Source organism: Heloderma suspectum, chromosome 2 (genome assembly GCF_057233095.1).
Source record: "Heloderma suspectum isolate Gila_16-S chromosome 2, 16-S_ref, whole genome shotgun sequence".
Taxonomy (NCBI): domain Eukaryota; kingdom Metazoa; phylum Chordata; class Lepidosauria; order Squamata; family Helodermatidae; genus Heloderma; species Heloderma suspectum.
The window spans coordinates 61,996,519-62,009,776 of NC_139459.1; the positions used below are offsets into that span (position 1 = coordinate 61,996,519).

The 13,258-nt window shown below is 40.6% G+C and overlaps 1 protein-coding gene across 13 annotated transcripts in view; it reads right to left on the minus strand.

Annotated features, from left to right (window-relative positions):
* KIAA0825 (KIAA0825 ortholog) overlaps window positions 1–13,258 on the minus strand; it is a 377,294-nt gene that overhangs the window by 220,055 nt on the left and 143,981 nt on the right. For all 13 annotated transcript variants that reach the window (XM_084833758.1, XM_084833751.1, XM_084833749.1 and 10 more), the window contains one exon: window positions 8,711–8,850. In XM_084833758.1, the coding sequence (XP_084689884.1) occupies window positions 8,711–8,850 (140 nt within the window). The remainder of the gene's footprint in view (window positions 1–8,710; window positions 8,851–13,258) is intronic.

A 13,258-nucleotide genomic window follows, 5' to 3' on the forward strand; every position in this document is an offset into this window, starting at 1 on the left:
CCAGCCTCGTCTTAAAGGCCTCCAGTGTGGGAGAGCCCACCACCTCCCCAGGTAATTGGTTCCATTGCCGTATTGCTCTGACACTCAGGAAGTTTTTCCTGATGTTCAGCCGGAATCTGGCTTCCTGTAACTTGAGCCCATTATTCCGTGTCCTGCACTCTGGGATGATCAAGAAGAGATCCTGGCCTTCTTCTCTGTGACAACCTTTCAAGTACTTGAAGAGTGCTATCATATCTCCCCTCAGTCTTCTCTTCTCAAGGCTAAACATGCCCAGTTCTTTCAGTCTCTCTTCATAGGGCTTTGTTTCCAGTCCCCTGATCATCTTTGTTGCCCTCCTTTGAACCCTCTCCAGCTTGTCTGCATCCTTCTTAAAGTGTGGTGCCCAGAACTGGACACAGTACTCCAGATGAGGCCTAACCAGTGCTGAGTAGAGGGGAACTAGTACTTCCCGGGATTTGGAAGCGATGCTTCTATTAATGCAGCCCAAAATAGCATTTGCCTTTTTTGCAGCCACATCACATTGTTGGCTCATATTCAGCTTGTGATCGACGACAATTCCAAGATCCTTCTCGCTCGTAGTGTGGTTGAGCCACGTATCCCCCATCTTGTAACTGTGCATTTGGTTTCTTTTTCCTAGGTGCAGAACTTGGCATTTGTCCCTATTAAATGCCATTCTGTTGTTTTCTGCCCAGCACTCCAGTCTATCCAGATCACTTTGAATTTTGTTTCTGTCTTCCAAAGTATTAGCTATCCCTCCCAATTTTGTGTCATCTGCAAATTTGATCAGCATTCCCTGCACCTCCTCCTCCAAGTCATTAATAAAAATGTTGAAGAGCACTGGGCCCAGGACTGAGCCCTGCGGTACCCCACTCGTTACCTCTCCCCAGCTTGAGAAGGTCCCATTGATAAGCACTCTTTGAGTCCGATTCTGTAGCCAACTGTGGATCCACCGGATCGTTGTTTCATCTAGCCCACTTCGAGCAAGTTTGCTCATCAGGATATCATGGGGCACTTTGTCGAAAGCTTTGCTGAAGTCGAGGTATATGATGTCTACAGCATTCCCACGGTCTACAAGGGAGGTGACTTGATCAAAAAATGAGATCAGATTTGTCTGGCAGGACTTGTTTTTGACAAATCCATGTTGGCTTCGAGTAATCACGGCATTGTTGTCAAGGTGCTTCCAGATGGATTGCTTTATGATCTGCTCCAGAATTTTCCCAGGGATTGATGTCAGACTGACTGGTCTGTAGTTCCCAGGTTCCTCCTTTTTACCCTTTTTGAAGATAGGGACAACGTTAGCCCTCCTCCAGTCATCTGGCACTTCCCCGGTCCTCCATGATTTCTCAAAGAGAATAGACAGCGGTTCTGAGAGTTCTTCTGCCAGTTCCTTTATGACTCTAGGATGCAGTTCATCTGGCCCTGGAGATTTGAACTCATTCAAAGTAATGAGGTCTTCCTTGACCATATGCCTGTCGATCTCAAGCTGCAATCCTGCCCCTTCAGCCTGTACTTCGCCTTTGCCAGGGGGGTCATAGACCCTCTTTTGGGAGAAGACTGAGCCAAAGTAGGAATTGAGCACTTCTGCCTTTTCTCTGTCATCTGTTATCATTTTGCCATCCTTATTTAATAGCTGAACAACCATTTCTTTCCTCTGCCTTTTACTATGCACGTAGCTGAAGAAAGCCTTTTTGTTGTTTTTAGCATCCCTCGCTAACCTCACCTCGTTCTCCGCTTTAGCCTTCCTGACGCCATCCCTGCAATTCTGTGCTACCTGCCTGTACTCTTCCTTTGTTACTTGGCCTTCTTTCCACTTCTTATATGTGTCCTTTTTTGTTTTCAGGTCATCCCTAAGCTTTTTGTGAAGCCACATTGGCTTCTTCTGTTGTCTTCCACCTTTTCTTCTTGTTGGAATTGTTTGTGATTGTGCCTTGAGAATTTCCTTTTTTAAAAGTTCCCACCCATCTTGGACTCCTTTTCTCGCTAGCATTGTTTGCCATGGGACCTTACTGATCACTGTAATACTGATCATTGTAACTTCCTGGCATATAGAAGGGGAAGCAGTGACAGATTTTATTTTCTTGGGCTCCAAGATCACAGCAGACGGTGAGTGTAGCCATGAAATTAAAAGACGCTTGCTCCTTCGGAGGAAAGCTATGGCAAACCTAGACAGCATAGCAAGAAGCAGAGACATCACCTTGCCGACAAAGGTCCGTCTAATCAAAGCTATGGTTTTCCCAGTAGTAATGTATGGCTGTGAGAGCTGGACTATAAGGAAGGCTGAGCACCGAAGAATTTGATGCGTTCGAACTGTGGTGCTGGAGAAGACTCTTACGAGTCCCCTGGACTGCAAGGAGGTCAAATCAGTCCATCCTAAAGCAAATCAATCCTGAGTGCTCATTGGAAGGACAGATACTGAAGCTGAAGCTCAAATATTTTGGCCACCTAATGCGAAGAGAAAACTCCCTGGAAAAGACCCTGATGCTGAGAAAGACTGAAGGCAAAAGGTGAAGGGGACGGCAGAGGATGAGATGGCTAGATAGCATCACCGATGCAATGAATATGAACTTGAGCACACTCCGGGAGAGAGTGGAGGACAGGAAGGCCTGGCGTGCTATGGTCCGTGGGGTCACGAAGAGTTGGACACGACTTAACGACTGAACAACAACAACAAGGTGTTATTAGGAGAGCTTTCTCTCAAAATGGGAGTTGTGGAAGTTGGATCAGACCAGTTCAATTATGGAAATGACAAGGAGCTGGTTGCCTCAATTTTGTTTATCGGTGCATATACGTCTATAATAACAATGGACTTACTTGAGTCAGGTATATGTAGGATTTGCAACAAAATGTTCCAGAGGCCACCTACTCCCTAAGAGGAATGGTCCTCTTCAGACCTGAAAAAGGGAGCCTTGTAGTCCTGTTCAGGCTTTGTGTGTGTGTAGGGGGAGATTTTGGGGAGAGAAGGAACTCCTCTGAGGCCTTCTCCTAAAAGGGTCAGATAGAAGGTGATGTGAAAGATCACTCCTGAGACCCTGGGGAGCTGTTGCCAATCAGAGTAGTTCAAGGGTGGGCAGAAGGTAGATTGGGATCTACTGGTAGATCTCTGGGTAAACTGCAGTAATCAGCAATGTTTCTGACTCTCAACAGCTAAAACACTTTCCCCTTCTCCTAAATATTTGTGGCAGGGGGCAGGGAAGATTTTTGTGTGAAATTACTTGTGAGCTTGGTTCTGGTACTAATCACAAATTCCCGGGCTAAGCATGTATCCAGAGGCATTCTGATCCTTAATTCTTAGCATAAGTCAGCCTGCCTCCATTTCCCCCTTTTTCTGGTTGGTGGACCTCAGTGTTCTAATAAAAAAACACAGCAGATCCTACAAGCCTGAAGTCTACTCACCTCTAGAGTAGACAGCACTTGGCTGGATGTACAAATAGTCTGATCTGGTATAACAACATTTCTTATTTTATTTTATTACATATTATGTCATTTTATATTAATTAATTACATTTCTATTCTACCCAAGAGCCGAAGCTCTCTTTTCCTATATTGCTAGGAATATATTTAGCCTCACAGCATGTATCACTCAAAAACTAACCTCACCCCTCCAATACTTATCTAAGCCAATCTTCCCCAATTTGGTGCCCTCCAGATGTGTTGGACTACAACTCCTATTAACCCCACCCAGCACAATGGACATGCTGGCTTAGGATGATGGGGGTATGCAGTCCAACACATTCAGAGGGTGCCAGGTTAAGCAGGGCTACATAAGCTATTAGGGGCTTGAGTGGGCTAATTCCCTCTTCTTCCCCCTCCAGTTTTCTTCCTGCCCCCCGCAACTGCCACTTCAACATTGCATACATCATAAAAGCTCACTAGTAAATGTCAGGCTCTGAGGGATTAAAAAAATATTTACAAACTTGTATCTGACTATTTAGGGAGTCCCGGGAATAGATATAAACCACTATTATCAGTATCAAAATCAGTTTTGAGTAGCCCCATTTAGCTTCAAAACTGATAGCCACTCAACCTTGGAATGTAAATTGCTAGCTGTCTGTGGAAAGAAATGGGTGGCAGAAACAGGGCTGATCACCTAACTTGGACATTGCTATCTGCTTGCTACCCGATTTGATCTAGGGAAGGGTTGCTGTTGCCCCACTGCTGAATTCAAGACAGCCAGGGAGGGCAGCAATTCCATCAAGTTCTTCCTGTGAGAATTCCAACTGCCATCAAATTAGCTGCCTGTGTGAGTGGCAAAAGACTGTGTGGCAGAAGCAGCCTGGTCTTCCTGAACTAGACATTGACCCAGTTTGCATGATTTGTCATGCATACATGGGAGTGAGCAACTGCACTGCCTTCTGCATGCTCCTCACTATCAACAACCTATGAAGGGCCAGATCATATAGATTGTGAACACGTCATGCGAACCCAGAGCACTGGGTTGTTTAGGGGCTAAACAAACCAAGCAATTAAGCCATGGTTTGTTGTTGGGTTAACTGTTGGGTTGTTTAGACTCACAACCTATGACCTGGCCCTTCATAGGTTGTTGATTAAAAGCGGAAGTGAGGAGTGTGCAGGAAGCAGCACAGTCACTCACTCCTGCTCATGCATGGCACACATTTGTTCACTCCCACTCATGCATGGCAAATCGTGGGTTAATTAATTAACCCACGATTTGCCATTACATGAGAACAGGTTCACTATGATCTGCTCAACTCCTGGGTATGGTCCAGGAGTGTGTGCTTCTGGGTAGGGGTTGCTCTTTGCCCACTGCCAAGGCCAAGGCTATCAGACATACGTAAATATGAGAGACAGGGCAAAGGAGTCTGTTCCGCTGTTCTAGGGTGGAAGATTTACATGTGGAAGCCCATTCCTAATGATAATGCAAACAACATTATTCAAACATGTTCATAAGCCTCTTTGTACTGCCTTTAGTAAACTGCCTTTAGAACTTTTTGTTGAAAACTGATATATCCTAAATAAATGAATAAATAAAAATGCAGAAAATCTGTCTTTCTGGCCCCATTTATATTCTTTCACACAAATGTATAAATTATGCAAGTTAAAATATTATTGAAAATGTTAACTGATGTAATGAGGATATTAATGAATGAAACTGTTAATCTCAGTGTTGTCCCCCAACTCAAAAGGGCGTTGTGTTTCTTGAACAGCAGAGCCCATACCATTGCAAACGAATTTGTTCTGGTCTGAATGGAGGAGAGTTTGGGCTGATCCAGGGTGAGAGGAAGGGCAAAAATAGACTAGTGGCAAGCTTCCTCTGCCTTTCTTATGAACTTCTACAACTCTCACTCTCCTAACACTTTCAGAACACATACAGTACTTTAGATTACATGGAGATAAATCAAGCATATTGTGGTTTCCAATCAGGAGGAGTCATATTAAGTATGCTGTCTATGTTTGTCCTCTTGTCCTGGGCACCCATCCTTTCTGTTCCCCCTTCTCCAGACCCTTTTCCAAAGGTGCTGGAAGAAGACATTTATCCTTGGTCCAGTTCCAGCTCCTGACACCTTTTCTGCACTAACCTGAACCATGCTAGTCACCCTGTTGGCTAAAGTGCACAGAATGGGCCAAGTGTTATAAGATTGTGCAATCTCTTTTCCACCCCTCTTTGTATATTTTGACTGGGAAACATGTTGTGAAGTCAGTGTACGTGGAAGACACACCATGAGGAGGAGGAACAAAGAAAAGGAGGTGATGAGGTATCTTAGTTGATACTAGTGGCATAGCTAATTGTAAGTAACTGATAACTGCAAAGTCACCCTTCTCCCTGACAAATGTCTTTTGGTGTCTCCCAAAATTCCTCAGATGTTTTCCCAGAGATAAGACTCCAAATCTGCCTCAAATTTCAGTTTAGGTGAGATCTGGTAGCCACTAGGGATATGTGAAATCTTACTAACAAATTTTACTAGTCTAATTCAAGTGCTTTTTGCCTTCCCTCAATGCAGCTTACTTCTGAACTGGTATGCACAGGATACTCTTATCCAGCATTTTAAAATCTAGCTTTTTTAAGTGCCAAACTCTAGTAATATTTATTAGTTATTTATTAAAATATTTTTACCTTGCCTTTCGGGGTGCACTGCGCTCACAAGGTAGCTAACAATATTACAAAGATATGAACACATAAATTACAATTAAATACACACAAACTCACAGCAGCTAATGATTTTTAAGCACCAAATGCAGACTGGGATAAATGTGTCTTCAGGCTTTTTTTTATAGATAGCGATGAGGAGGCCATATGTATCTCCCTGAGGTTCCAAAGGTGTGGGGCCACCACTGAGAAAGCCCTATTCATAGTACCCAGTAGCCTAATGAGTCTTGTTGGTGAGCCAGAGAGTAGGGCCTCTGAGACTGATCTTAAAGCTTGGGCAGGCTCATACAGGTGTAGGTATCCTTCAGATAACATGGTCCCAAACCATTTAGGACTTTAAAGACCAAAACCAGCACCTTGAATTGTGCTTGGAAACTAACAGGCAGCCAATGTAAACAATACAGAACAGGAGTAAAATGATCCAAACACCTAGCTCCCACAAGCAGTCTAATTGCCACATTCTGAACCAGTTGCAGTTCTTGAATCATCTTCAAGGGCAGCCTCACTTAAAGCATATTACAGTAATCTAAATTGGATGTAACCAAAGCATGTTTCATTGTGGCTAGATTAGATTTTTTGGTTTTTTAGCCCCCCAACCCCCTGCAACACCACTGTGACACTTCATGATCCCTTTCTCTCTCAAGCATTTCTATGCAGATTTCTATATATCTCTGGGGCCCAAGGCATGGTCTGAAGGCGCATAATGCAGCAAGGTTAGGGTTTGGCTGTTATTTGCATAAGAGACTGCCTGGAACCTTGAGCAACCAAGATAGGCTAGAAATGTAATTAATACAAACTTTTTAAAGATTAGCGAGAAAAGGGAGAGAGAGAAAGAGAATAGCTACACAGTACAGTCTTCTCCCCTATAGCAAGCCTAAGGAATATCATGCTGTTTATGATGTTTTGGGGCTAGGGCTTATGTTGTCCTTCTTACACTGCAGCAAATATTTTTACATAAACAAATTCTAACACCAACCCCATGCTCAGTGTTGGAAAAACACTTGTTTACAGCTCAACTCTCTAAGCAGGATACATCTTGCTGAAGCTCAAGGGAATGGTCAGTCAGTAGATTAATAAACTTTCACTTCATCCTTGCGATAATTGAGCAATCTAGTAAAATTTAATACAGGATAATAGCAGGGTAAGAATATGATCTTCATCAGACCTTTGTAGAAGATGACATGCATTTAAATAGGTAAATGAGTACTTTGCAACATTCAATAAGAAACATGACATAAGTTGAGTGATGGTGCTCTCATGACAAATGTTAAACCACTTTGAAATAACGTTATTAATATAGTGCAGTTCAATAGAACTGCAAAATTGTTGTTGCTAACATTTTAGTAAATTGTAAACATATTCATTATGTTCCAAATAGTATTAGCAGAATAAAATGTTAATCTCTATCTAATATATGAAACATTTCATTTTAGCCACTTCTCCCTTTGCCAAATTAGTTATTTTGTAACAACCTCTATTACGAATAAAATGAAGCCAGACTTTAGATTACCGCTAGTACAAAAAAAAAATCCCACAGGATTTTTAGGCTCAATTCGGTCATCATGCCAAACCATCATTCATGCTAACCACAATTAAGAACCCACACCATGGTGTGAGCTTCTAGATAAACTATAGTTTAAAGCCATTTTCATTTTCCATCTGTTCAGCACTCAACTTCATAAACTCAGTCCTGACTCCATGGTGCAGCAATCCAAACTATGGTATTTATTTATTTAGCCATGTTTTAGTTGCTTTTTGGCCAAAACAGGGTCCCCCAAAGCAACTTACAATTTAAAACTTTAAAACAACACACATAGCAACATTAAAAGCAAAAGAAAAGCAATCTTAAAAACAGAGAGCAGCACTAATACATTTACAATTGCTCAAAATTATGCAGAACAAAAATGTTTTAACAGCCCACCTAAAACTTAACGAATAAGAAGCTAGTATAATCTCCTTAGGGAATATTTTTCCTAAGAGTTCAAAGGTTTTTGAATTAAGACAAAACAGCAAGCCACAGTTAACACAAACTGTGTTTTACAAACCAGCTTCAAATCTTGGTTTGATATTCTGGCTTGGCAGCCCCTCACAAACGGAAGTTTGTAAACTGCTGTAAGTTCAGACATCAGACAAAGTATGGCTTGGCATTAGATCTAAATTTACCCTTATAAAGCCTTTGAACGAGTTCACCGGAGTTGAAATACATATTGGGTCAGATTAAGAGTACACTAGTTAAAGCAGTTTTATATCAAATTAAGTCATAATCCATGTTTAGACAGAAAAAAGTCCTACAACTCCCAGCATGCCCCAGCCAGCATGTGTCCTTAGTAACTTATTAATTTCTTCTTAAAAGCAATTATATCAGTCTATTTTACCAATACATTATCCACAAAATAAACAAGTTCAGTTTGAAACAATCTCAGCAAAACTGGAGTGTGATTTTAATATAATATTTGTCCTAATTCTAATTGTGTGACATTGAGCCCACAATCCTTCTGTTAATATTCAAGTAGTGAAAATGTGGCAATCCTGAATAATGTACTTGTATTTCCACACTTATAGTATTAAAAAAAGAAGAGAAAAAAAGATAGTATCAATACTTACTGGAACTTCTCAGTAAAATTTTCACTAAGAAACAATCATGATGTAGCAATGTTTCCAAAAGCAAGTTCCAATTACAATATGGTTGGGATAAGAGCAGTTTCAGTTGACCCTGAGCAGCCATTTCTCTGGCTGATGGAGCCCTTTCAAAATGTAAGATAAAGACAGAATAATGTAGTTAATTTATCTATGAAATTAATAGTCTTAAAGTGCAAATGTAATGCTAACTCCTTTAAATGTCAATTCCACCCAGATTACTCTGAAAATGCTTTCATGGTTGCTTACTTTAAGGCTGCTCAGGGAAAGAATTACATTTAATCTCAACTAGCTAAAAGCAAATTAACATTTGGTAGACTGCCAATTTTATAACTGATACAAAGTAACATCTCTTTCCTTGGGACCATGTATGCTCTTGTTTCATGAGGCAAAAAATATTTTTTAATGCCTGAATAAATCTGAGGCATTATATTTTAGTTCAGTGTTATATTTAATTGTTTAGAATGATGTTATAAAATATTTGAAATCAAATCTATGAAGTGATGTCACACTATAATTAAGGCAGAATTATAAAAATATTTTCAGTCATATTAAGAGATACACACAGTGAGACTGGCCTGGAAATACAGTATCTATTCTAGTTGAGGGTTAGTCTAGAAACTGTAGCAGAGACTTGTGTTAAGCAGAAATTACTATGCAATATTGCCAAATGTGTTTGAAGTATTAGATTATTGGGGAGCCTACCTCATGGAGAATATTCATAAATATTCCATCTTCAGTTATGTTCTGCAATAGTGGATAATTGACCATGATCTTGGGCAGTTCAAATTTGCATCAATGAGTCTTACATAGGAGAAATTTCCGGTAGATTGTGGGCCATATCTAATTTGAAACTACCACTAACTTGTTCTAGCATAAATGACCTCTAGCACAACGTGTCACAAGGTATGGATGTAACATATATTGTTGACAGGAATTTATAGTATTTTGTAGGTGTGCTATTCATTATAATCTGTGTGTGCTAACTGCAAGTGCAGAGTAATTAATTCTTCATGTGCTAGGAGCTAGTTTTAAGTGCAGAATGTATTCTTAGATCAGGGGTATGGGAGCTTGCCACAGGTGGGTGAGTTATCTACTGGGAGCAAAAAGCTCCTTAACTTAGCCCGAAATGGCCCTTCACAACGATGCCTATGAAGTTTTTTTAAAAAATAAATAATTATTTTTATTGAGTTTTAATCACATGTTTTCAATGTAATTAATGAGTATATAAAATATTAAAACTTTTTCAACTAAAAAAAACACATTCATTACATAGGAAATCCAATTACAGTTAACAGGGATCACAGGAGTTTCAGTATATCAGTAACCTTATAGTTATCCACAGAAGCTCATCAAGGGTTAAAGATTTAGTTGTAATTATCTAAATGTATCTCTCCATATCTGTCTATAACATGGCTAGTGGTTTTCTCTGGGAACCTTGTTTGTTAATAAACTCAATACATTTATACCAGATTGTATGGAAAGTATCAGATTCTTTTTTTTTGCCTTTTGTGCCCTTATCTGTTTAGTTACTTTTTCAACCAACACAATATTCTGAAGATAGTTATACCACACAATTATTGATAGATCTGTAGATTCTTTAAATTTCTTTGCAATTAGTTGATGAAACACTACCATCATAAAAGCCAGCATTTCTTTGTCTGGCAAATGTTCTTTTAGGGCCACTAAAGATAGACAGTAGTGCCAATTTAGAATCCATGTCAACTTACCCTCCTGTTATACTACTGCGTTCTTGAAAGACCTGCCTCCAAAACCAAAATAGTTGTTCACATTCCCACCACATATGATTGTACGTATCGAATGCATTACACCCTCTCCAACAGTTCGGTGATGTTGTTTTGTATATATGGTTTCAAGTTATTGGGGTTAAATACCACCTCGGTATTACCTTCAAGGAGTTTCCCCTTATTTTTGTTGACACTTAGTGATATGTTTTTTTAACCTATATTTCATTCCATTTCTTTTCCTCTCTCTTTTCTTGTATGTCACATGTGATTCTATGATTTCTATATTTCTTTCAGCCTTATGGTTGTTCCCATTTTTCCATAATTAATATCTTTTATACGTTGGATGTGAGGCCTTTGGTTGAGGATTCAAATATAAAACAATGTCTCTAAAGTGAGTTGTAAGCTTGACTGTGAGGCCCTCCTCAAGGACCTATGCACAGGAGCTATGACTGGGTCTGAAGCTCCTGTGTAAGTCAAGCTGTATAGAGGTTTCTTTAAAATAAGAAAGTAGAGCTAATATGAATAGCATGTTATAAATAGTAAGATGTTAATGTAGTTGATAAGGGAGATTCTAAGAAAACAAGAAGCTGACCAAACATGATTACCTAAGCTCTGCCAACCACGCTTGCCAGGTAAGTAACTATAGGATCTCATTAATTATTGTTTTATTGGTTAAGAGAAATGTAACTTTAATTTACTAATCATATGCTAAATGTTCTGCTCCAACTGGGCATATGTTATTTGTTACATTCCTCCGTAGGCTCTTTCTAACTGTTTTAGTTTTCCTGATTTGAATCTGTTAGCAACTGATCAGGCCTTGTTGTCATGCATTGATTAGTTGTCTGTAGGAAGAATTTCTATACAGATTGCATCAACTCTTCCTCTGTTTGGAAGAAACCACCCTTTGGCCTGGTTTTCTGCTACTGCTCTGGATTGCAACCTGAAGGCCTGGCCTTGCATTGTTTTTCCATATCCATCCATTTCATCCATCCTTTCCTCATCCCTTCTACTACTAAGTATTGATCATGTATTTATTAGTTGTTTACTGTTTATTTTATGTTTTAATAAAGATAAAGTGTCAAGTTATTCAGAAGTGAATTGGATGTGAGTTTAACTGCTTCAATAGATACACAGCCCAATGTGCGTTGAGGCCAGAACACTAGCTACTATTTTTATTATGTTTTTAATCATCCCAACTGAATTGGTTATGGTGATGTGTCTTGCTTGCTTCATTATTGCAAACTTTTGTTATTCTCTAATACTCTTTGAGCAATAAAAGTATATCTTCTAGTACCACTTTGTATTATCTGTCTTAAAGGGTACTTTAGGGACCATAACCCATAAATTGTAATAATTCTTGAACCTCAGAACACTCAGCTGGGATTTATAAATCTGTTGCTCAGTGGGGTCTATCCATACAGCTGCAGTTTTCTTTGTTGGTCAGGTAAGTCACAGACACATTTGTTTACATAAGGGAAACTAACTAGTTGGATAGAGTGGGAATAATTCACCCATCTCAACAGGTGAATTATTGTGCTAAAGCTCATTTTTGCTAGCGCAACGTAATTTATGCTAGCGGCAATGTTGCATTGGATACTGCCCTGTGCCCTTGCTCCAATTCTTCTCACAGAAAAAGGGAGACAAAGAAAAATATGCAGTGTTTTGACTAGAATTAGTAAGGACTAGTAAGCCCCTTTGGCCTTATTTTGATGCTCCCCATTTCGTTGTGAAAAGGAACTTCTGTGTCAACCTGTAGCAGCCATATCAGGGGTCAGACTAAGTAGCCTCTTGCAGTCTCATGCTTCATGTTCTTGCTGAGCTCTTTCTCCCTTAAATATATTGTTGTAAGCTGACGAGACACAAGAATTCCTTATCTTGTCAAAGGTCATACAGTTGTATATCTTGTTCTCTGCTGTTCTCTTCTGTTCTCTCCTTATCATGGCTACCCTATAACCCAGTTCTTGTATTATAAACAATAGTGCTAAGAGAAGAAATGTTGAGGATTGCAACCCCATGCGGGAGGGGGAGGAGGAGCCATTTCATATGTGTCACAATGTCTATAAAACCAATGTGCTAATGTAAATCGGGGCTTCTGGCTCTTTGGAAATGATTCCAGCCTTAAGCCCGCGCGTTAAATAAAGAATCTCTTTTTCCTTCACTCCGTGGTCTCTCTGACTCTGGGTTCTGCAACATAAATGGTGCCGTGACTCGGATGTGGCAGGCTCTGAGCCAGACAGGTGGCAGTTGCCTGCTCTTGATCGCTGCACCGGGAAGACGAGCTCGGCGCATGCCTCCCTTTCTTGGCGCCACCGACCTTTTTGTCGAGTGAATGGGAGAAAGCCTGCACCGGGATCGCCCAAACGGCAGCAAGCGGCAAGAGAACCTTGGGAAGCGGAGGAAGGAACTTGAGCCCTGCCTATATCGCAGCTGCAATTGAGTTGAAACCCACATTGGAAGCCTTCAGGAGAAAGGCAAGTATATGAGAAAAAGAGGGCCCCGCCTTTAGGGAGAAAGGCCACTGGGCAGAAAAAAAGAGGGCCCCGCCTTATGAAGAAGGTCAGTGTTGGTGGTATACGTATACAAAAGAACCTACTCCTTGCGGGTAGAAGGGGGGCCTGATCACACCCCCGAGTGGGCGCCAGTACCCAGCACGCCAGTACTCAGTAGGAAGCTGAGGAAGCTGGGGAAGCCGTTTTCCGCTCTGGTAAAAAGTGGGAAAAGTGGGTGGCAGGGACATATGGATGTAGTGGAGAGATTGATGATTGTG